Source organism: Podarcis pityusensis (genome assembly GCF_964106645.2).
Source record: "Podarcis pityusensis genome assembly, chromosome: 16".
In the NCBI taxonomy this organism is placed as follows: Eukaryota; Metazoa; Chordata; class Lepidosauria; order Squamata; family Lacertidae; genus Podarcis; species Podarcis pityusensis.
In genome coordinates, this window is record NC_138041.1 from 23485355 (window position 1) to 23509117 (window position 23763).

A 23763-nucleotide genomic window follows, 5' to 3' on the forward strand; every position below is an offset into this window, starting at 1 on the left:
ATAACAGTCCATGCAGAATTTAGGCCCCCTATATATAGAAATGAGCAAACCAGTGATATTTCAGGGAGCAGGCTAGCAGGCAGGACCCATTACTTACATCATAGGAGCCTGCACAACACAAAACACTGCTGCTGCATGTAGCTTTTATTTTATTTGTTTTTTATCTTATATTTTGGAAATGTACATCCATGTTTTTTGCCCTTTAAATTTTTGGGGGGCCCTCAAGAGAGTGGGGCCCTAAGCTACAGCTTGTTTAGCTTATAAACAAATCCGGCAGCGGGGTGGTAAGATTGTTATATAAGGCAGAGAAACTTCAATCTATAACAGCAATGCTTATTATTAAATAATCATACAACAGGAAAAATATAAACGTGAAATAAAAAATTATTATTTTTCAAGAAGCGGGGGCAGGAGAGGAAAAGCGGGGATGGAGAAAAAACAGCAGAAGCAGCTTCTCCCTCCTTTCCTGAAAGCATCCGCGAGGCGCCACTAGGGGGCGGAAGAGAGAGGGGAAAAAAAAAAAACAACCTGTGCCGACGCTCTAGTCCTTTCGCCGGCGGCCGGCTTGCTTTGCCTGCGCTTCCTGTTTGGTGCTTCCGGTTGGGCTCAGGCTTTGTGGAAGAAGGAGGATCAATCGGTGAGAGCCGGATGGGGGGAGGGGGGGCGCGTGACCGTCGGTAAACGGCTTCCCTCTTTCTTCCCTTCCGTTCTCTGAGGGTGGGGATGCCTCTGCTAATACCCCCCTCCCTCTCCAAATCAGAGCCGGAGGCGGGGAGGGCGAGGAGAATTCGGGGTGGGGGTGGGGGTGGCTTTTAGCTACGGGAGGTATTCGTTCTCTCAGCCTCTTGGTACTTGTGGCGGCTGTTGCAGGTGAGAGCCCCTCTGAGCATGTGCAGACATCTTCCCAAGGGTCTCTAAGCATTATTCTCTTATAGTGAACAAGAATGGGGAGGGAAGAGGGTCATTTCAGTAGTACCTTGGGTTACAGATGCTTCAGGTTAAAGACGCTTCAGGTTACAGACTCCGCTAACCCAGAAATAGCACTTCAGGTTAAGAACTTTGCTTCAGGATGAGAACAGAAATCATGCAGCGGCAGCAGCGGGAGGCCCCATTAGTTAAAGTGGTGTCTCAGGTTAAGAACAGTTTCAGGTTAAGAACGGACCTCCAGAACGAATTAAGTTCTTAACCCGAGGTACCACTGTATTACTGTTGTCAATTGCCGTTATTTAATGTATATAAGGGACGCGGGTGGCGCTGTGGGTTAAACCACAGAGCTTAGGACTTGCCGATCAGAAGGTTCGAATCCCCGCGATGGGGTGAGCTCCCATTGCTCGGTCCCTGCTCCTGCCAACCTAGCAGTTCGAAAGCACGTCAAAGGGCAAGTAGATAAATAGGTACCGCTCCAGCGGGAAGATAAACGGCGTTTCCGTGCGCTGCTCTGGTTCGCCAGAAGCGGGATAGTCATGGTGGCCACATGACCCAGAAGCTGTACACCAACTCCCTCGGCCAGTCAAGCGAGATGAGCGCCGCAACCCCAGATTCGGTCACGACTGGACCTAATGGTCAGGGGTCCCTTTACCTTTACCTATCCCGCTTTTCTCCCTAGCTGTGCGGGTTCAAGTCGGCTAACATTTTTTTTAAAAAAACTTATTATGAAATAGAAACTAATTGTGTTTTAAAAGTTGCCATTGTGGTTGAAAGGTAATGAGGCCTAGGACCGCTCTTGACTTCCGGGTTTTGTTTTATTGATCAAATTTCTTTATCGTCCTCCCTTCCTCCTAAAGGAGCCCAAAGAGTTAAGCGCAACATAGGGCGCTTATTGTATACCAAAAAAAAAAGAGCTTTGAATTTCGTACATGTAGCGACTGGGATAAAAAGCCCCACTTTAGATGGCTTGTTGGATGAGGAAAGTCTTCAGTAGGTGCCAAAAAGAAAACGGGAGCCACCAGGGGTGGGAATTCGAAAGGGTAGGGACCACCATGCTGAAGACCCGGTTCCTATATTATATGGTGTTGATCTCCTGTTACGATGTTCTATGCAGAATGACCTTTCCTGCAGTCACCTCTCTTTCAGCATATTTTTTATGTCCAGCGGTAAATCTGAATGGTTCTGGGTGATTTAAAATAATAAAGGAATCGTCCTTCGGTATTCACAGGCACACTTTCCACATTGCCTTGGAGAATGATTGGTATGAAAGTAGATTTTACTTGAGTCTGTGTGAGATTAACTGATCCCCCTGCCCCCTTTTCATGGGTTTTCAGATTCTCATGTTTTAAGAAAATGTCGTCAGACTCCAGTAAGAAACGGAAGCCGAAGGTCATCCGGACAGATGGAGGCCCATCGGAAGGCAAGAGGGGCCGGCCAGACACTGATCAGGTAGTTTCATTGTAACAGAGGTACTTGTGGTCTTCTTAGATGCTGTTTGGAAAAGCAGAGTGGTTTGGAGGTATGTCTGTAAAAGATGCTCTAGACTAGCCCTTGGGGTTACTGTATTTTAACTGCCAGGTTTTGACTAGTAACTGATTATGTCCTGGTGAACTCAAAGTGTGGCCATTTACTGTAAAATGTGTCAGGAATAAAAGGGGGAGGGAGTCTCAGAGCAAGCCTGCCTAATTTGTGACCCACAGAGCCTTAACACAGCCCACCAACCACGCATAGGAATCTGGCCGGGGTTCAGTCAAGCCCCCTGGTTTTGCTGCCTGCCAAAATGGGCAGATGTTTCCAGACATAGAGAATTATATCTTCACCAAATTCCATTCTCGGAGTGTAGCAGGCTTGTGTGCTGCAGGTTTGTGGGCATAATTTAACATTTCACTGCTTCAAAATTAATATAACTCCCAAGTACCATCTGAAGGAGCCTTTTAGCAACTAGAATGCTGTGATGCCTCTACTGTAGCGCTACCTCTCCTGCCTTTGAAAACAGATTCTCAGAGGGGGTGCTGAGAAATGCTTAGCCAGTGTTCTCACCTGGAGCTTTCCCTCTTAAGCTGTGGAAGGCTGTACTCAAACTTAAACTTACGGTACTTTCTCCTTGAGCTTTAATGCAGCATGGTCTCAGAAACAAGATAATCTGGAAGGGTGATGATGGAGTTTGCAGTGCCAGGATCATTTTTGCCTACCTTTATATTCTGCTTTCAGGAGTGACAGAGATGCTACAGAGAGCCCTTTGTATAATATGCCATCCCTTCCCTTCTGAAGAGAAGAGAACTTCCAAGAGTCTAGCTTCCCTCTCTGTTTCCATTTGCAGGATGCCAAATATTACAGCGAAGAGGCTGAGATGGACCTGCGGGACCCCAACAAAGATTACGAACTTTACAAAGAGACCTGCCAGGACCTCCAGAGGCTTATGGCGGAAATCCAGGAGCTGAAGAGCAAAGGCAACAAAGACAGTGTAAGACAGGGGTGGGAAACCATATGTGCCCCCCTGACCTATCTGTGTGGCCCTTAGACTCTCCCCAACCACGCACACACTCCACTAGCCTTGCTTTGGGTGTTTTTGCCTGGCTGGGATGTCTCCTTCAACTCTGAAATTGACTTTTGCGTGCCCACATGGCAGGTAGAGGGAGGAGTGTGTGGGTGTGAGCAGAAAAAAGCTTAATGTACAAGGGTAAAACTACATTAGCCACCCCACTCACATTTGCCTGTAACCCTGCCAACTATGGGCATGTGGCCCCGGGAAGGGAATCCAACCCTCTGGCTAAAAAAAAATTTTCCCACCCCTGTCAAGGCATCCTAATGTGACCGGGGGCTTGGGGGGGGGTAGATAAACCCTAGCAAAATTTAGATATTTGAAAGAGGAAAGGATAAGCCTGGCAGATTTAGGGGGCAAGGGAGTTAGGTACACAATTGGGTCCTGGGCTGTGGTCTGAAGCACATGAGACTCCCATCTTGCTGAAGCTAGGCAGGTTTGGGGCAGTGCCTAGATGGATGAAGACTGAGAAACCTCACAGAAACCGCCTTGGGTTCTATGATGGTGCAAGGAAGGCGGGATATAAAGGTAAGAAAATTAAGGACCGTCCTAATCGGCTTCCTCTTTTCCCCCTCTCTCTGCCTTTCAGGCTTCCGAGATTGAGGAGCGTCGCATCCAGAGCTGTGTCCACTTCATGACCCTGAAGAAACTCAACCGTTTGGCTCACATCCGGTTAAAGAAGGGAAGGGATCAAACCCACGAGGTACAGTTGAGTCCAGAGAACCAGGGAAGGGTTACAGGATCTTGGATGGTCAGATCATTAGGTGCAGCAGCACCAAAGCTTGCTCCACATCTTGAAACCCTCCCCCTCATTGGACACGTGCTCTCATACAAGGCAGTTCTAGGGAAGATTTTTCAGACCCACCTTATTTTTGTGATTGTCAGTTGTTTTAAACTGGTTTGAATATTGTGTTTTAATGTTGCAAACCACTCTTGGACCTGAGGGTGAATGGCGAGGAATTAATAATAATAATAATAATAATAATAGAGCCTATATGTTACAAGATAATAAGCCCAACCCTTTCATTCTTACTTGTGTGTTGGGCTGAATATTCAAATCCAAGTGAGGGGGACATAGATAGGAGAATACCCGTTATTTTGGACTGATGGAGCTAACATATTTTCTTTAAAAAGAAGTGAGATTGTACTGGTATTGATACGCAGCACTGTTTTCCGACAGCATGGCTTTCTGTGTTATCTTAAAACACACTTCCCCATGGGGTAAAACGAAATTTGTTGTTTTGTATGCTTTCATAGGGACGTGGGTGGCGCTGTGGGTTAAACCACAGAGCCTAGGACTTGCCGATCAGAAGGTTGGCAGTTCGAATCGTCACGATGGGGTGAGCTCCCGTTGCTCGGCCCCTGCTCCTGCCAACCTAGCAGTTCGAAAGCATGTCAAAGTGCAAGTAAATAAATAGGTACCGCTCAGGTGGGAAGGTAAATGGCGTTTCCGTCCGCTGCTCTGGTTTGCCAGAAGCGGCATAGTCATGCTGGCCACATGACCTGGAAGCTGTACGCTGGCTCCCTCGGCCAATAAAGCAAGATGAGCGCCACAACCCCAGAGTTGGTCACAACTGGACCTAATGGTCAGGGGTCCCTTTACCTTTACCTTTATGCTTTGCATATGTAAATCAGGGGTGGGGGACATCAGACTCGGGGCCAAATGTAGCCCTTCAGGACTCTCCCCAGGCCACGTACCCTCCTGAGCTTTGCCTCTCCCAGACCTTACTTCCCTCCCCTGAGTGATGGGATGGAATGTGTCCTCAAGCTCTGATCATGCCTCTTGTATGCCTGGATGGAGGACAGAGAAAGGTGTGTTGAGTATGTGTGTAGAAACCAGCCTACTATACAAAATAAAATTTCATTTGTTGCTTCGCCCATCTTTGCCTCTGACGCTGCCCACCACTGGCAGGTGGCCTCTGGAAGGTTGCCCACATGAGCATATGGATCTCAGTTCAGTTTCACTAACTTGCCACTTTTTTGAGACTGCATCATCAGCCGTGTGTCTCAGCCGCACCAACTTGATTTTTCACTGCCCTGCCTTGTAATGATTTTTCTCTGTGCTCTGTTAACAGGCAAAGCAGAAAGTGGATGCTTATCACCTGCAGCTCCAAAATCTGCTGTACGAAGTCATGCACCTGCAGAAGGAGATCACAAAATGCCTGGAATTTAAGTAAGCAGCTTAAAAAATAGGATGTGAATGGAGGGTAGAGAGGCCCCCAAAAGTTAGCCAGTAGACTAATGAGGCTTCACACCTTTTGCCAATTTTGTTTTGTTAGTACTTTTTTTCACCTCAAGTGCTGTTGGCCATCCTTTTTGTCAAAGATGCAGCCTCCAAGTTCTTCCAGCATCTCATTATTACAAGGCCACTTGCAAAAAACAAACAAAAACTTTTTAGAAATTTGAACTGTAAGTTAGCCTTATCTAGTTGGTCTGCACAACTTTGATAAGCCCATTCCAAGGCCCAACTTGAGAGCTGTCACTGAACTGCAGCTAGCTCAGTCTTGCGGTCCTTGGGCTACATGTGACCTTGGATACAGAGGAAGATCCCCCCCCCTTATTTATCTTTCTCTTGGTCCCCTTCCTTCAGGTCCAAGCATGAGGAGATTGAGCTGGTGAGCGTGGAGGAGTTTTACAAGGAGGCCCCTGCAGAAATCAGCAAGCCGGAGATTACGCTCGCCGATCCCCACCAGCAGACGCTCTCCCGCCTCGACTGGGAGCTGGAGCAGCGCAAGCGGTGAGTAGGATAGCCCAGCAGCTGCTAGGTGGCTTTGAGCAAGCTTACGGTTCTCCTCCCTTTCCTTCACTCTGCAGTATCGGTCCTTCTAATAGTGAACTCAGGCAGTGAGAGCCAACAGGGATTGCAGCCCAAACGGGGCTAATGAAAGCAAGAAGCAAATATTATTATTATTATTATTATTATTATTATTATTATTTATTATTATTATTTATTTGTTTATACCCTGCCCATCTGGCTGTCACTCTGGGTGGCTCACAGCAGAATAATAACAATAATAAAGTGATAAAACACCAAACATTAAAAACTTCCCTAAACAGGGCTGCCTTCAGATGTCTTCTAAAAGTCAGATAATTGTTTCTTTCCTTGACATCTGATGGGAGGGCGTTCCACAGGGCTTTCCACCACTACCAAGAAGGCTCTCTGCCTGATTCCCTGTAACCTCACTTCTCGGAGGGAGGGAACAGCCAGAAGGCCCTTGGAGCTGGACCTCAGTGTCCGGGCTGAACAATGGGGTGGAGATGCTTCTTCAGGTATACTGGGCTGAGGCCGTTTAGGACTTTAAAGGTCAGCACCAACACTTTGAATTGTGCTCGGAAATGTATTGGGAGCCAGTGAAGATCCTTTAGGACCTGTGTTATATGGTCTCGGCAGCCGCTCCCGGTCACCAGTCTAGCTGCTGTATTCTGGATTAGTTGTAGTTTCCGGGTCACCTTCAAAGGTAGCCCCACGTAGAGCACATTGCAGTAGTCCAAGCAGGAGCTAACCAGAGCATGCACCACTCTGGCAAGATAGTCTGCGATGTTGGCATGCTTGCAGGGGCAGGGGACCCTGCATTTTAAAGACTGCCAGAAAATGAACAGACCTGGGAATCTAGAAGTGTGGTCCCACAGTGTTCCAAGTTTATAAATATTATGAGAGGAGGACTTGAGGAAGAAGGGCTGAAATGTCAGTGGTAGAGCTTCTGCTCTGCATGCAGATGATCATCGGGTCAGTTCCCCAGCATCTCCAGGTAGGGCTGTGAGAGCCGTTTGCATTAAACCCTGGAGCGCCCCCTGCCAGATGGAGAAATTCAGCATCTTCTGATAGAGCAAGCACCCTGAATGCAGAAGGCCCCAGGTTTTGTCCTCCAGGTAGAGATCCCATCCTGAAATTCTGGAAAGCCACTGCCGGTCAGTGTAGACAATACTGAACTAGATGGACCATTGATCTGAGTCACTATAAGGCAGCTCCCTGTGTTCCCAGACTTTGTGTGTGTCCCCTTTCTCCCTCCTCTACTTTCTCTGGAAACACTGTCGCTTGTTAGTAACTGTGAATCTCTTACGTGCAGGCTGGCAGAGAAGTACAAAGAAAGTCTGGCAAACAAAGAGAAGATCCTGAAAGAGATAGAAGTGAAGAAGGAGTACCTCAGTAACCTCCAGCCTCGGCTCAACAGCATCATGCAGGTATGCTGTGGGTCAGGCTTTTAAAAAGAATTGCTTTAGGAGTTCTCAGCAGGAGGTTAAGAAACCTGCATACCCTGTTGGTGCGGCATGGGAGATGGCCTTCGATACAGAACCAAATCATTGATTACAGAGCTGGTGCGGGATGTCGCTGGACTACATCTCCCATCATTCTCAACTATTGGCCATGCTTGGCTGGGGGTTTGGAGTCCTGCAGCTTCTGGAGGGCCACAGATTCCCATCCCTGCTTCAGAGAAAGAAAACCTGAATATATATGAGTGGTTTTACGTAAGAACAGATTCTGGGTAGGACTTTTATCACAAGCCCCACTGACTTTGTCAGAGACTGTTGCCTTTCCTTCTCCTTCAGTGTGCTGGTTATTTTACTACTACAGTGGTACCTCAGGTTAAGTACTTAATTCGTTCCGGAGGTCTGTTCTTAACCTGAAACTGTTCTTAACCTGAAGCACCACTTTAGCAAATGGGGCCTCCTGCTGCTGCTGCGCCGCCGCTGCACAATTTCTGTTCTCATCCTGAAGCAAAGTTCTTAGCCCGAGGTACCTATTTCTGTGTTAGCAGAGTCTGTAACCTGAAGCATATGTAACCCGAGGTACCACTGTACTGCAATTACTGTTATTATTTATAACAGGGTTGGCTAAGCTGCAGGCCTCCCGAGGTTGTTGGAGCCACCAGACGTTTCACATGCCAGTGGTGGGTGGGGCCAAAGCAAAAATGGGTGGGGCAACATGTGTATTTTCCTCCCCTTTGTACAGAAGGTCAGTTTCTGCACATTCTCACCCACATCCCGCTCTGTCCTCCATCCAGGCAAAAAAGAGGCGTGATCAGAGTTCAAGGACACAGCCCAGCCAGGCCAAAAATACTTGAGGAGGGTTCAAGACAAGGGCCTGTGAGGGGTGCGGACTGGGGAAGAGTCCCAAGGCCCAGATAGAGTCCTGGAGGAAGGGCGCCCTGAACCTGCAGTTCCCCACTCCTAGGATAAAAGAACTAGAGCAGCTTCAAGAGGTGTCAGGGGCTACATCAAATGAGACGGGGCCACATGCGGCCCCTGGGTGACAGGTTCCTGCCCTCTGTGCATCAAAACATAGCATACCTAATAATGAAAGGGCACGTACTGACAACATAGCATAATAAAAACAGCATCTTTGGGGGCATTTTGGTGCCAACCTATTCTCATGGGTCACTACCCAAACCACAGAATTATAACCCCCATTTTTTCCCCTGTCGGTCCTCTTTCCTATCAGGCTTCGCTCCCTGTCCAGGAGTACCTTTCCATGCCTTTTGACCAGGTTCACAAGCAGTATGAGACAGCCAGGCATCTCCCGCCACCCCTTTATGTGCTCTTTGTCCAAGCCAGTGCCTACGGCCAAGCCTGTGGTAAGTTATTATTTCAAGGTAGCTGAGCTTTGAAGGGGAGCAGAGGTGTCAAATTTCACAGCTCCTTGCAGAAAGCATGACATTATCTGAAGACTGTCACATGGTGTGTTCCCCGCCCCCACCCTTAATCTGATCCCTGGCTCCCCTGAGTCTGCAGGGTTGGGGAAGAATGAGAGAAAGAAACACACAGAGAGAGCAGAGCTGCCCAAAACCTGATGAAGCTTCTGCATTTGACAACCTTGTTGCTTCTGAGCTTTACAGAGTTTGTGGGAGTCATCTTTGGGGAGGTGTGGCTAACGGCGTCATCTCCTTCACAGACAAGAAGCTGGCTGTGGCTATCGAAGGCAACGTGGAGGAAGCCAAAGCGCTCTGCAAACCTCCAGAGGACTCTCAGGGTGAGTGAGGGTCCATAAGCTGCCTTCACTTGCTGTGAATGGCTCTTCAGTTGAGCATGTCCTTTGCTTCCATAAGGTTCCAGGTTCAGGAGCCCCAGCGAAAGGATTCCCACCTACTTGGGCTGGGAAATGTCCTGGAGAGCAGCAGCCAGTTGGCATAGACCAGCCATCTTTGGCTTGGCACACTCCAGGACTACAACTCCTGGCGTCTCTTCCCATTTGCCATGCTGGCTAGGTCTGATAGAAGTTGTTCTGCCCCAGACTGGTGCCCTCTGAAAGTTGCTAGCCTGCAACTCCCATCAACCCGCGCGAGCATCGCCCAAGGATCAAGGCTGACAGGGAGTCATAGTCTGACAAGGGCTGCAAAATACGGGTGGCCCACTAGCAGCTTGCATGTTAAAACTGAGCTCAAAGCTAACCAAAACTGTTAAACTTGTAAAGAGGAAATTAGGAGATTCTGTCCTGCAGTGTTAACGTGTCTGTGCTGGATGTTGTATGGGTTGCCCTGGCTGCAGTTGGATAAACATGCTCCATAACTGGGGAGGCATTGCTGCTTTGTTGTTGGAGCGTAAGAGAAGCCCTGGTTCTGGTCAAAGGCCCACCTAGTCCAACATCCTGTCTTCACAGTAGCCAAACAGCTGCCCCAGCGCAAAGCCCACAAAGTGGACCTATGTGCAGCAATGGTTATTCAGAGGCATACTTCCTCTGCTGGCAGAGGTGACATATAGCCATCATGGTTTGTGGTCGTAGACAGCCTCTTTCTCCGTGCATTTATTATTCTTATTAAATTTCTATATCACCCTTCGTCTGAAGGTCATGGTGGTTTACAATATAAAAAAGCACAAAAATGCATGCTATAATAACAAACAAAGGACACAGATTGTTTGATCAGCCAAAGGCCTGGGAGAAGAGGAATGTTTTGCCTGGCACCTAAAGATATGTAACAAAAGGGCCAGGCAAGCCTCCCTGGGGAGAGCATTCTATAAGATGAGAGCCACCACAGAAAAGGCCCATTCTCATGTGCTGCCCCTGGGCCTCTTGTGGAGGAGGCACACGAAGGAGGACCTCGGGTGATGATTGCAGGGTCTGTGTTGGTTCATATGGAGAGAGGCGGTCCTTTCCTTTAAAGCCATCCAAGTTGGCTGCCATCACTAAAGGATCTGTTGCACTTGTGTCCTACTTGTTCGCTTTCCACAGGCATCTGGTTGGGCACTGTGAGAACAGAATGCTAGGTTAAATAGGTCTTTGTCCTGATGCAGCCAGGCTCTTAGCATTCATTTATTTGGATTCACAGATGATGAGAGTGACTCGGATGCCGAGGAGGAGCAGACCACGGTAAGAGCTCCACCTTCCCACTGCGCTATGAAATTGCAGGGAGGGGAGGGATGTTGTGGGGAGATGTCTCCTTCTGCCTTGAAACCGGTATTCCGTGTGCCATTAGACCTGTTCTTTCACGTCTAATGTGCCTTGTCATTCACCCGCCCCTCCCCCATTAAAAATAATAAGTGATGGGCCTTTCTTGTGTGCCATTTCCATGTAACGAAGTGAGGAGAAACAGACATACTGGGACTTGGTGATGCACTTACCAACAGACTATCTCCTTCGGTCATCTGCATTGTCATTTCCTTTTGGCTCTCCCTGTCCCTCACTTGGCCTCTCCAGGTAAGGCTGGGGAAAGACTCCCTGACTGAAAACCTGGAGAACCACTGATAATAGTGGTGGAGCATCTGACTTGCATACAGAAGGTCGCTAGTTCAATTCCCGGATCTCCAGGTAGGGGTGTGAGAGAGCCCTACCTAAAACCGCAGACAACCACTGCCAGTCCATGTAGGTGATAATGAGCTAGATCAGGGGTCAGCAACCTTTTTCAGCTGTGGGCCGGTCCACCGTCCCTCAGACCATGTGGTGGGCCGGACTGTATTTTTTGGGGGGAAATGAACGAATTCCTATGCCCCACGAATAACCCAGAGATACATTTTAAATAAAAGGACACATTCTATTCATGTAAAAACACGCTGATTCCCAGACCATCCACAAGCCGGATTGGGAAGGCGATTGGGCCACATCCGGCCCCCGGGCCTTAAGTTGCCTACTCCTGAGCTAGATGGAGCCAATGGTCTGACTCTGTATGAGGCAACCTCCTTTGTTCCTCGTGAGCACTTCCTTTCCTCTATGGTGTTGGATTTAGAATTTTGAGACAGGGCTTATTCAGAATGGGGCAACAGCCCCTTCAAAAGGAAAATGGAAAGATTGGGGTGTACCAATGACCACCCTAGTGGTGGTGGTGGGTGGGTGGCTGCGCTTGTCCCTCCCTGCTGCCCATCTCACGCTTGCACCTCAAAGCACATGGGCAGGACAGGTAACAACAGGCCAGGGTGCAACAGGTGTGGTGCAAAGCCACAGCAAACAAAGAGCAGGGGAAGTGCGTTGAAAGAGTGGAGGCAGGAATGTGTTGTGATTCTCCCTTCCCCACTCTAGAAGCGTCGCCGCCCAACCTTAGGGGTGCAGCTGGATGACAAGCGGAAGGAAATGCTCAAGAGGCACCCACTGTCCGTCACTGTCGACCTGAAATGCAAAGGTACGTGAGAGAGCAAAGCGGCTCATCTGTTGGTGCCCCTAAACTGGGGATCTTTCCCTTCTCTGGAAGTTAGGGATGCATGAATATTTCAATTTCCATATCAGTTAGTTGTTCATTTTTCCAGTCTTAGGGTGGTCCCCGACATCTCAGCAGCTTGCGATTTTTTGATCACACACAACACACTTTCACCAAACAATTGTAATTGTTTTCCTGCCCCTTTCTCCTAATATTCAAGCAACTTTGCCTTAGAGGAAGTTTTGCATGTTACTTTCACTAAAACATGGCTTTTTAATTCACGCTTTCCTCCCATGCATTTTTGTACACATTTCTTTGGTTGGAGAACGGCAAGCAAGAAGCGTTATCTGAGTTCAAGGACATATTTACAGGCAGGCGAAAGAGCGCTCGAGGAGGGTATGAAGTAGGGCCAGGGAGGGGCATTGCCTGTGGAGAAGGGGTGTGGCTTAGGAAAGGGGGAACCCCGAGGGCCAGACAGGTAGAGAGTCCTGGTGGGCCATATTCAGCTCACAAGCCTGAGGTTCTCCATGTATTATAGCTAGTGAGTTCCAACAGGTAAGGGAGCAGTTCACTGACCCCCATCCTCTCACAGTGGTTTAAACACAACTGGAAGTCGTTGCTCTCTCCTGCCTAAACCCCTGGCATTGGCTGTGTCATTGCAGATGGCAGCCTCCTCCTCCTCACCTTCTACTATCTGATGAACCTCAACGTCATGACGACGAAAGCCAAGGTGACGGCAGCTGCGGAGATGTCCATGCCCATCAGTGCCGGGTGAGCTTTGCGGGGGGTGGCGAGGGGACAGGCTGTCGCTGATGGATCCCAGGTGCCGAGGGTGGGATCAGCTGGGAAATTATTTCATGGGGTGTTGGCAAGCAAACCTGCTGTTGTGGCTGCTGGCAGAATTCTACTTTGCCCAGTGGGTTGTTGTTGTTTTTTAACCCCTGAAGAAAAAGCAGAGATTCCAGTGCAGTCTTTCTGAGATGTGGAAAGTTTGTGAGTGTTTTCTGTATACCCTTTTCCTGCAGCACCTGCCAAAGAGGTACCTCATTTAGGGATTTGAGAAACAATGTTAACCTGACTTAGGTTGCTGGTCCATCTTGATCAGGGGTGGGCAGACAGTCGGCAATTTGGATCTACTAGAACCCCAAGATCTGCCAACCAGAGCCAGGTAGAAAAGGTGGCTGTGTTCTCCCTTCACTGTTGGGGGCAGTATGCTGGGGATCACTACACAACTCCTACCTGCGGGGTTCCCAGAAGAGGCATCTGGTTGGCCACTGTGAGAACAGGAGCCCCTTTGGCCTGATCAAGCAGCCAGTCACTTCCTGTGTTCTTTGCAGGACAGAGAACTTCTGAGCCATGAGTTTTCCTCAAGACAACTTAACTAAGCCAACACAAAGGAAGACTTGCAAAGCCTTTGCAAATCTCTCCCTCACTTTACTTTTAAGTCCCCAGACCTTAAAGGGAGGGAGGGACAAAAGCTTTTGCAAGTCTCCTTCCCCTTCCCTTCTCCTTTTTTTTTTTACACACACACACACACACACACACACACACACACACACACTTCCCCTTCCAGATTGGGCCGAAGCTATGGAACTCACTGCCACAGGAGACAGCGATGACCACCAGCCTAGATGTCTTTAAAACAGGATAAGGTAAATTCATGGAGGAGAGGACTATCCATGGCAACCAACCACATTGGCCGTGTTCTGCCTCCTCCCTTGAAGGCATAATTGCTTCTGAACACCAGCTGTTGGAAACCACAGGAAGGGAGAGTGCTCTTGTGCTTCAGATCCTGTTTGCAGGTTTCTCACACGTATCTGTTGGGCCATTGTGAGAACATCAGACTCTTATGTACTTATGGGATTTTGACATGGTGTGGGCTGCGCCCACCTGTCACATTTGGCCCCGTGTGGCAGATACGGCTTTGGCCTGTGGAGCGAAAAGGGTTCTGCACGCCTGCTCTGTGCTCACTATATAGGTTACAGTGCAGAAGCATCAACAGACTCACATCTCTTGCTCTACGCAGGCAAAACCATTTGTTAACCTTGGGTCTTGTTAAATTGTCCACTTAACTATACAGAAGGCAGCACCTTGAAACAAGCAGGCACAGTTGCTGGAGTCTGTTAGCATACACAAGTATGAATTATGGAGTAACAGAGAACAAGATTTATCAGCTGCTGTTCTCAGATACCGAAGATCTGAGTCTTCTGATCTGTGTAACGGTGCGGTGGGCCTCCCATTAAACCACGATCAGCCAGAACCTCAGGCCTAAAAATTCCCCAACCTGAACTTTCCCATCTAACTGGGCAGAATTTGGCTTTCTGCCTTACACTGCAATATGTTGTTTGGGGCAGTGCAAAAGATGGGCACTGCCATCGAGTTGCACCAGGGGGCGCTGTGGGCACACGAGTTTGTAGAGTCACTTGCATGTCGCTTGTAGTCGTTGCAGTTATACATCCCCTCTCGGGCCTCGTTCGCCCCTAAAGAGCGGAGAGACTTTAGCGGAAAAGACAAGATCTGTCTCTGATCTCTTAATTTATCTTGGCAGCGAGACAGGGAGGAGCCTGATGAGAGAGGAGCATTCCTATGGGTCAGATAGCAGGGAAAAAACCAACAAACGGACCTATGTGTCTCTGGTCCTCTGTTGAGTTGGCGAGGATAAATTAGGGACTGATCGCATCTCGTCTCCCTGTCTCATTTAATTACTCTCTAGCAGACTAATCGCTTCCTCTCCCTGTGCATGGTCGCTGAGTCTCTCTCTCTGCTGAGACTGCTTCCTCCTATTCCTCTCTCTTCCCTCTTCTGCTCTGTGAGTTACCTCGCCTCAGGGAGTGGAGCTTTTATTCCCTTTGGAGTTGTGTGTGTTGGGGTGTGCGTGGAAATCTGGCTTGGAAGCACAGCTGCCAAAATAGGCTTGGGAGAAGCAGCTTGCTCTTTCCCCTGCAGCAGCCTGCTTCACACGTGTCTAACGTTAACTTTAGTTAAAGCTGAGACGTTCGGCAGAGCATCACTTAAACCTTTGTTTATTGCGCGCGCGCGCACACACACAGACACACAATTAAGGCAGTTTTAACAGTGGGAAAAGAGGAGGTGATGTTGGGGGGTGTATATGTGCCAGTGCAATTATTCATCCTTGGATGGTTCTGCTGTTAATGCCTGGTGGCAGCCTTCAGTAACCTGACTTCCTGCTTGGCTAACTACCCTGATTCTTAAAGTCGCCGATAACCACGAATGCTGTGATCCGATTGTTCTCCTGCCTAAACACGAGGTTCTCGGTCGCCCTCATTATCTGTGTTTAATGTGACTTTTCAGTCTAATCTGCTGCTGATCAGAGAACCTGTTTACTTCTGTCGGCAGCATTTGAGAGAAAGGGTGGGAGCTGTGGGGACTGCCTGCATTCAACTCTAAAGGGGTAGGGGGAAGATTTATATGATCTGAAGAGAATGCAGAGTATGCCTGCATACAACTCTAGAGTCATCGCTGCGAGATGACAGTCTGTGGCCCATTTAGAAAGGGGGACAGCACAGACGACGGGAATGGATGCCAAATGGAGTTTCAAAAGATCTGAGCGACGTCAGAATGTTCCAGTGGGTGAGGGGAGGAGAACACAGACACACACACAACAGAGGTCCCTGCAGATCTGCGGAATTCCCATGGCAACGCAGCAGAAGTAAACTTGCACAGAATCTTAGAGTCGTTCATACGGGGAGACTTTTCTTTGGCAGATCCGACTTAGATAGAAATGAAACACAGTGGCACAAGAGCCCATCTAGTCCAGCCTCCTGTTCTCACAGTGGCCACCCAGATTGTCTTGTCCGAGCATTCCTCCCCCTCCTGTGGTTCCCAGAACCTGGTATTCAGAAGTATTGCTGCCTCTGACCATGGAGGCAGAACCTACTCATAGTGGTTAGTAGCGATCAATAGCCTTGCCCCTCCGTGAATTTGCCCAGTCCTCTTTGAACACCATCTAAGGTTGGCGGCTGTTGTTTCCTCCTGCAGGAGTGAGTTCCGTCGTTCAATTCTGCTGCGTGAAGAATGCCTTTTTCCTTTCTTTGCTGGATCTTCCGACAAAGGATAGCACAGGAAGATTCTGAATTTCACATTGCTTGTTCCTATTTCTTTCTAGAGACTTGCTGTGCCCCGACACCCTCCTGAGCTGCCTGTATCCTGGAGATCACGGAAAGAGGACTCCAAACCCTGCCAACCAGTTCCAGTTTGATAAAGTCGGGTAAGCTGGTAATGGTCAGAGGTGCTTGCCTTGTAGGCCTCTCCTTCATGGCTTCTCACATGCTCCCTCCCTCCCTGTGTCTTCCAGGATCATGTCCCTGAACGACTACGTTGCAGAACTGGGACACCCTTACATGTGGGTGCAGAAGTTGGGGGGCCTGCATTTCCCCAAGGATCAGCCCCAGGTAGGTGCAGTCCTGCCTTTGAACAAAGACGCAGCCCAAATCTCTATAGGCAGCCTTTGCCGGCACTGCTGGACCCGGCTCTCCAAATTGCAAACGGAGCGAGCGTTTGCTTGCGGGCTGGTGAATGAAGATGCACTGAGGGGTTTACGGGGGACATGGCTACTAGCTGCAGTGGCTGCCCTCTGCCTCCAAACACCAGTTGCTGGAAACAGCAAGGAGGGGAGAGCGCTCTTTTGCTAAGATCCTGCTTACAGGCTTCCTATTGGGGCATCTGGTTGGCCACGGTGAGAGCAGGATGCATGGGCGTAGCCAGGATTTATTTTAGGTGGGTCAGGTTTTATGTTGGGGGGCAAAACTGAGTTATCTGAGATGCAATTGGTCAGTTAAGTATTTTTATTTACTTACTTGTTTTAGGGGGAGCAGCTGCACCCCCACCGGCTATGCCCATGGCAGGGTGCCTGACTAGATGGGCCATTGGTCTGATCCAGCATGGCTCTTCTTACGGAAGTGTGTGAGTGTGTGTTGTGTGGGTATAGATAGTCGGGGTATGTGTGTGTGTGAAAGTTTGTGCATGTTTAGGTGGTTCCAAACCATGAGAGCAGAGTCCCAGGGCAGTGGAAGGAGGACTCAGCAAGTATCCTTAGGATAGCTCAGCTGATTAGAGCATGCTGCTGATGACACCAAGGTTGCAGGTTCAATCCCCATATGGGACAGGGATTGGGCTAGATGATCGCTTCTATGACTTTATCCATCATTCTCTCGTCTGTCAGCATAAGGATGAGTTTTAATGTTGTGCACAGAGGAATCTAGATGATGTCGGGGCCTTGGCTTTTTTATCTCGGATGAGGCTGTGCAAGGAAACAGGTTGCAGCTGCGAGAGAATCCAATCTGGTCAAGCCTGCCCAGTTTCCTGGCTCTTCAGTGGTGTGAAGGTAACACCACTTTTGCCTTTACCCCATTTGCAGAATCCTGTGATTGCCGATAACTCGCTGAGCGCTAGCCACATGGAGAGGACGATGAAATTGCTCAAGATGAGGCTGGAGTCCCGCCTTGCTCTACACAAGCAGTTTGCTTCCCTTGGTAAATCCCAGCTGCCCTCTTGCTTCCCCCAGTAGTGACACTCTGGATTCCAACAACCACACACACTCTGAGCATCAGATGCCCCCCACCCTCAGGCCTGGGACACATTTCAGCCCCAAACTTCCATCATACTACAAACAAATAATCCCTGCACAAGAAAACCTAGCATGTCAGGAAGATGTAGGTAGAGTCCCATTTCCTCTGACACTGCTAGTTTTCTGAGTGCAGGGATTTTTATTTTGTATGGAGAATGACATCATGGGAGCCCCCACCTGTAATCTGAAGTGGCAGCCTCCCACATGCAAATCTGCCACCTCCAGGCTTAACTATGTCTAACTTAAAAAGCATTTTTGCTTGCTTAGAAGCAGCTAAATTGCTTCATTTAGGAACAAGCAGCTGTGGGAGCCCCATGGCAATGGCATGGACAGTGGGGGAATTTTAAGTAATTATTCTCCATATGCCTGTTTCCTTGACAAAAATCACCCCCTAGAAGCTGCTGTAGTAGCTCCTTTGCGGGGAAACATTAACAAAAGCTTTGAGAGGCAATTTTTGGCAGGGAGATGGTGTGGAAGGGGGTTCATCCAGATTGCACCCCTTCCACACATTCTCCCCACTGACTTTCTCCAAAACTGTAAAGTTTTGAAGCTAGAATAGAAGGGGAATGGAAACACAGTCAGCTTCATAGACGGGTTAAATATCCCACTGATCTTGACTTGAACATATAAATTAATATACACACTCCATGTGTCCAAATAGGTGTCCCAGGTGTGATTGACAATTATGAGCTATCCATCGAAACGTTGTCAGGACAATGGAATCTTCAGAGCACTGAGTAGTATGGGGCGAACACTGAACCTCTCTAAAGAAAAAGGTCTAAAAGTGGGTGGCTAGCCCAAGGTCCAGATCGGGCTTACTAAGCTATGGGAATTGACCGGCCAGTTCCCACAGCCCTATCTCCTTTGTGGGATCAGACCACGATCTCCCTAACCCAACATTCTTGGCAAGAGTCCTAGCAACCAACAGATATTCAGCGGCTCACTGGGAATTGGCCGAAGGATCCTTGGGTCCGCTGCAGTACATCTGCTTGTCACTGATTGGGACAATCTCGGTCAAACACTGCCTTTGCAACTTCCAAGCGCCTCTCTGTTTTTTCCACTTCCATCTCCAATGGAGCAAGCTTTGTGCTAATTTATCACTCATCAGCATGTTGGTCCTATCACCAGCTGTTACCTGTCAGAACTCTTTTGAGCCTTCAGAGGTTTAGAACCTTTTTTGCTTAACCATATATGACAGGAACCTAAAGCCACAATTGTTCAGCGGCCAGATTTGCCCTTTGAGCTGCCACTTCTGAACATAACACGTTGACCCTGCTAGGGAAAGGGGACTCTCTGCGATCATATTTATGTTGCTCTTTCTTTTTCCCCGTCTTGGGCTTCAGAGCATGGCATTCTGCCGGTCTCCAGCGAGTGCCAGCATCTCTTTCCGGCAAAGATTGTGTCGCGGTTGGTGAAGTGGACAGCGCTCACGTACGAGGATTACCTGGTAAGTGGAGTCTTGTGAGAAAGAACTGGCCTGCTAAACCAGCCTCCCCCAATCTGGTGCCCGCCAGCTGTTCTGGACTGTCTGGGACTTGATGGGGAGCTGAGGCCAAAAACAGCTGTGCTGGCTGGGGTGTAGTCCAAAACCACTGGGCGGGGAAAGGCTGCCCTGAAATACTTGATTTGAGCTGGGAGGGAGGGGATCAAAAAAGCCCATTTAATGTTGTTTGAATGCTACGTCTGAGAATGCTTCCTGCTTTGCTTGAAAATCATATATGTGTGCATGCTGCTTAAGAATAGCCATGTGGAGGGAGAGGCAATTACAGCTTTGCTCAGTTTGGTTGGTATTGTATCTATTACAGTGGTACCTCGGGTTACAGACGCTTCAGGTTACAGATGCTTCAGGTTACAGACTCCGCTAACCCAGAAATAGTACCTCGGGTTAAGAACTTTGCTTCAGGATGAGAACAGAAATCGTGCTCTGGAGGCATGGCAGCAGCAGGAGGCCCCATTAGCTAAAGTGGTGCTTCAGGTTAAGAACAGTTTCAGGTTAAGAACAGTTTCAGGTTAAGAACGGACCTCTGGAATGAATTAAGTATGTAACCAGAGGTACCACTGTATTGTTTTCATTATGTCAGGGACTGGACTGAGAGTAATGGTGGAGACCGCCCCCTGCTCCTGCAATTCCCAGAGAAGAGGGAGACAGTATAGGTTTACAACAGTGGTTTGCAGAAGGTCACAGTTCAGAGGTTGTAGAGGGGAGAAGCTGGGAATATTGGAAGAGGAGCAGGAAGAAGAAGCAGCACCAGGGGAGAGACAGCTGACAGACTCGGTGTCGTTAGAAAGCATTCCAGACCACCACCCCTCTCCCCGAACCCAGCAGGCATTGAGAGTAGGAGAACAGAAAGCTCAGAGGCAGAAAGCACAGATCAGCCAGTGTAGGGATGGCGTATAATAGCAGAGACGGATGGGGTGGGACTTTACTCGGAGCAACGCCATTATCCGAGAAACGGCATTTGTACGTCTCTCTCTGAATATTGAATAAAATACCTTGGTAAGAGCTTCTTGTCTTTCCATTACTGGCAGCCTGCCATAAGGGAGGGGGATCAGATTCCCTGAAGCCTGACAGATTATTACTATTTTAATGAAGCAAAAAGTTTTTGGAAGTGGAATGCTTATTCTTGTTTTTCCATCTCACACCGCTGGCCTCAGCTGCCTGTTTTCTGCACTGCATGTCGATCTGAGCCATCTGATCTGTGCTTGTGTTGTAAAGAGACTCCATTGTGTGTGGATACGCAGCATCCCTATCTCTGTAGACCCAGCTCACCGCCCGCTTCTCCCTCTTCCCACTGCAGGAGCTGTCCTACACAAAAGATGTCGTCGAGGCCGGTTTGGCTGAGGACACGCACCTGTACTACATGGCCCTGATAGAAAGAGGAACAGGTGGGTGATTCTCTTTCACCTGTGTTTCCCCACCGCAAGCAGGCTTGAGAAGAAGGCATGGTTGTCATGCAGAGGTGCGGGCCATAAGAGTCACAAGAGCCCTACTGGGTCAGGGTAGCAGTCTACCTAGTTCACCATCATCCTGTTCTCAATAGCAGCCAACCACATTGCCTGCGGGAAACCCACAAGCAGGATTTGAGCACGAGACCCCTATCCCCTCCTGTGGTTTCTTGTAGCTGGTATTCAGAAACGTAATTGCCTCCAGCCGCAGGGGCAGAGCATATCCACAATGGCTGTGCTCTGTCTCCATGGTTGGAGGCAGTAATACTTCAGATTAACAGTTGGTGGAAGCCACTGTTTTCATTCTGGGGGGCCGCATTCCCTTGTGTGCAGTTTTCCAGGGGCCGCTTGGTGATCGAGGCCAAGAGAACGACGAGTAAAGCTGTGGGTTACCTTTGTTCAGTGGCCAGGTTCATTGTGCATGCCTTCATTTTTTTGTGTTTACTCATAAACCAAGAGGGGCTAGAAATTTTGACCATTCCATGATGACATTCCCTTCCCTTCCCTTCTGTGATTAGCCAAGCTGCAGGCAGCGGTGGTGCTGAACCCAGGCTACTCCTCCATGCCTCCCATCTTCAGCCTGTGCCTGAACTGGAAAGGGGAGAAGACCAACAGCAACGACGACAACATCCGGGTACGGTGCTGGGCCCAAACCCAGGGAAGAGGACTCTCAGCCAGGGAGCCTATGGCCCACCAACTCCCATCAGCCCCAGCTTGCGTGGTCAATGATCAGGGATGATAGGAGTTCCATCTGGGGAGTCACAGGTTCCCCATCCCTGATACACGACATGGCTGGGCAATGTCTGAGGGACTCACATTGTCCCCTTTTCACCTTCTTCTCTCTTCCTTCTCTGGTTCTCTGCAGGCCATGGAGAGCGAGGTCTCTGTTTACTACAAAGAACTGTATGGTCCCAAGCCAGGCTACCAGCTCCTGACCAATCAGCTGCAGCGCTTGTGTGTCGTCCTGGATGTCTACCTTGAGACAGAGACCCACGACAACAGTGTGGAGGGGCCCAAGGAGTTTCCGCAGGAGAAAATGTGTCTGCGCCTCGTCAGGTAAGGAGCAGGGCTTGTGTGTGTCTCATTGTCCAACTTCGGGGAATCTGCTTCCTCCCTCATGCCCATGGCAGTAAATAAAAAATCAAATGAAAGGAACGTCTTACCAGTTAGATTCTTTAATACAGTGGGGGGGAAAGGACACGTCTCCTAGAAATGACAGTGCTCCCAATTAAGGCTCACTCCCCCCCCCCTTCTGTCCCTGTTAATCTATGTGACTCCTATGTCTTGTAATCTGAGCTTGTACCCTCTGTGCTTTGTGTTCTAACACTTTCTAAGCTCTCCATGTCTTTGGAGAAGGGGGGTGCATGCTGTCTAGAGACTGTGAATTTGTTAACTCTCTCCCAGTGTTTCTTCTCCTAGCTGTTCCTCATCCAGTATTTCCAAGCTTCTGCCTTCTGAACTATGCCCCTCTGCAAACCACTGTTTCAAATCTGTATTGTCCTCGTGCTCCTGGGGAGATTCAGGATCAGGGGAAGGGGGTGACTCCCACCATTCTTCCTCAGTGCAGCCCTCCTCGTCACAGTCCCTGACACTCGTACTGTGGCACATCTAAAGCAGAGTAGCCAGACTGGGGGGGGGGGGCATTGTGCACTTTCAGAAGATGCCCAGGTTTTGGCCAGGCTCCAGGTGAAAGAACCTTCATAGATGCGAGTGAGCAACTTAATGCCTGAAACACTGGAGAGCTGCTGCCAGTCAGTGTAGATACTATTGAGGTAGATTGGCAGCTTCCATACAAGATGGCTTCATTGTGCACCTTGTGCAGAAAGCTGTGGTTTTCTTTTAACTGGCTGTGACCTACATGGGGCTTCGTTTTTCTCTCTAGCCCCTCCCCACCAATCAAAAATTTTGGCACACCTTGTTCCTGCTGTCTCTTCCTTCCCTCACCGCCCTTTATCTTTTCCCGCCTTGTACAGCTATGAGCCTTCCTTGGCACTTCTACTCATGCTTCTAGAGGGCTCATATTGCCTCTTCCTATTCCAGCGGGGAGGAAGAATGAGCTCTATCTCTAGCAGGAATCTGTTCATTCCCCTGGATTTTGGCGCTTTCATCTTGTCTCCAGTGTCTTCTGGGAGCTGTCTCCCGTTTTTCATCTCCTGCCTTGGCGCTTTCTGATTTTTGCACCCACAACATTTGGTGGCATTGCGACTGGGGCTCTGCCCGCCTCCTCTCAAGCTCCTCTGCTTTAACAAAGGCAGTCGAAAGGAGCAAGGAAGGGCATGCTGTGAGAAAGCAAGAGGCTGCAGTATTTTTGTTTCTTTTCACAAAGGCAGAAGTGTGCGTAGATCTGCTCAAATAAAAAGGAGATTGTGGAGGTCATGTATCTGTGGGCAGCCGGTGTGATCAATGAATGTTGTGGAGTTTCCTGGTTCTGTACTGGTTGTTTGAAAAGAGAATTTCATGAGGGCTCAGGCAATCCCTGAGGTACCCTGGACCTAAGTTGTTCAGGTAAAATTCTTGATTATCTTCCTCTGTTACAGCCAGCAGATCTCTACAAAGGTACTAGCGTGACTTTCTAAACGGCCCTTTCATCACGATCCTGATATAGGATCCACAGATTTTTTGAAAGCATTTGATGAGAAGAGCTGTCCTGCAATAGCTGTTGATATTCAGGAATCTTTCTTCTTTCTTAGGGGCCCCAGTCGGATGAAGCCCTTCAAGTTCAACCATCCTCAGGGTTTCTTCAGCCATCGCTGACTTCTCTGCAGCTGGGATCCTCCCTCCAGGCAGCTCGATGCAAGGAGAAAGAGAGAGGAGAATTGTTGCCCTCTGGGATTCTTGGTTGGCACAGTTCCAGCTTCATCCTGCCGACGACTTTCACCAGAGATTTCTGCCCACCTCTGGTTTTATCCATTCCATTCTATCTGTAGCGGGGATTGTTTTAAAATATTAAATTGAGTGTGTGCTTTTACAAGTTCCATTTTGTTATACATGTGTCTCTCCTGTTGTGCAGAGAACCAAAGGCAGCTTACTGAAACAGAGGGTAAGGAATCTGTTTGACCCTGGCAACAACAGCACAGACTTTCTGGCTACACCCAGATGCTCTGCAGTTGTTGTCATGTGCGGGGCAGATACAGAGGGAGCTGGGCCAAAAGCAGTACCAATCAGCTGCAAAGCCCTGTGCCCCATAAGTGGTTTAAGAA

At 48.9% G+C, this 23763-nt stretch overlaps 1 protein-coding gene across 2 annotated transcripts; it reads left to right on the forward strand.

Moving 5' to 3' along the window:
- The first annotated feature begins 549 nt into the window (after window positions 1-549).
- Window positions 550-23534, forward strand: THOC5 (THO complex subunit 5). Of its 2 annotated transcripts, none has more exons than XM_080986290.1 (20): window positions 550-637; window positions 2262-2376; window positions 3248-3391; window positions 4059-4172; window positions 5545-5642; window positions 6060-6206; window positions 7537-7651; window positions 8910-9042; window positions 9360-9437; window positions 10732-10772; window positions 11916-12015; window positions 12693-12801; window positions 16157-16258; window positions 16346-16442; window positions 17408-17522; window positions 18961-19064; window positions 20416-20503; window positions 21082-21197; window positions 21429-21619; window positions 23254-23534. In XM_080986290.1, exons 2-20 carry the CDS (start codon window positions 2281-2283, stop codon window positions 23315-23317), a joined length of 2052 nt encoding a protein of 683 aa, XP_080842416.1. In that variant the 5' UTR covers window positions 550-637; window positions 2262-2280; the 3' UTR covers window positions 23318-23534. The 2 variants fall into 2 exon arrangements, with proteins under 2 accessions (XP_080842416.1, XP_080842417.1); XM_080986291.1 differs by lacking the exon at window positions 550-637 and adding an exon at window positions 815-870.
- The last annotated feature ends 229 nt before the right edge of the window (window positions 23535-23763 follow it).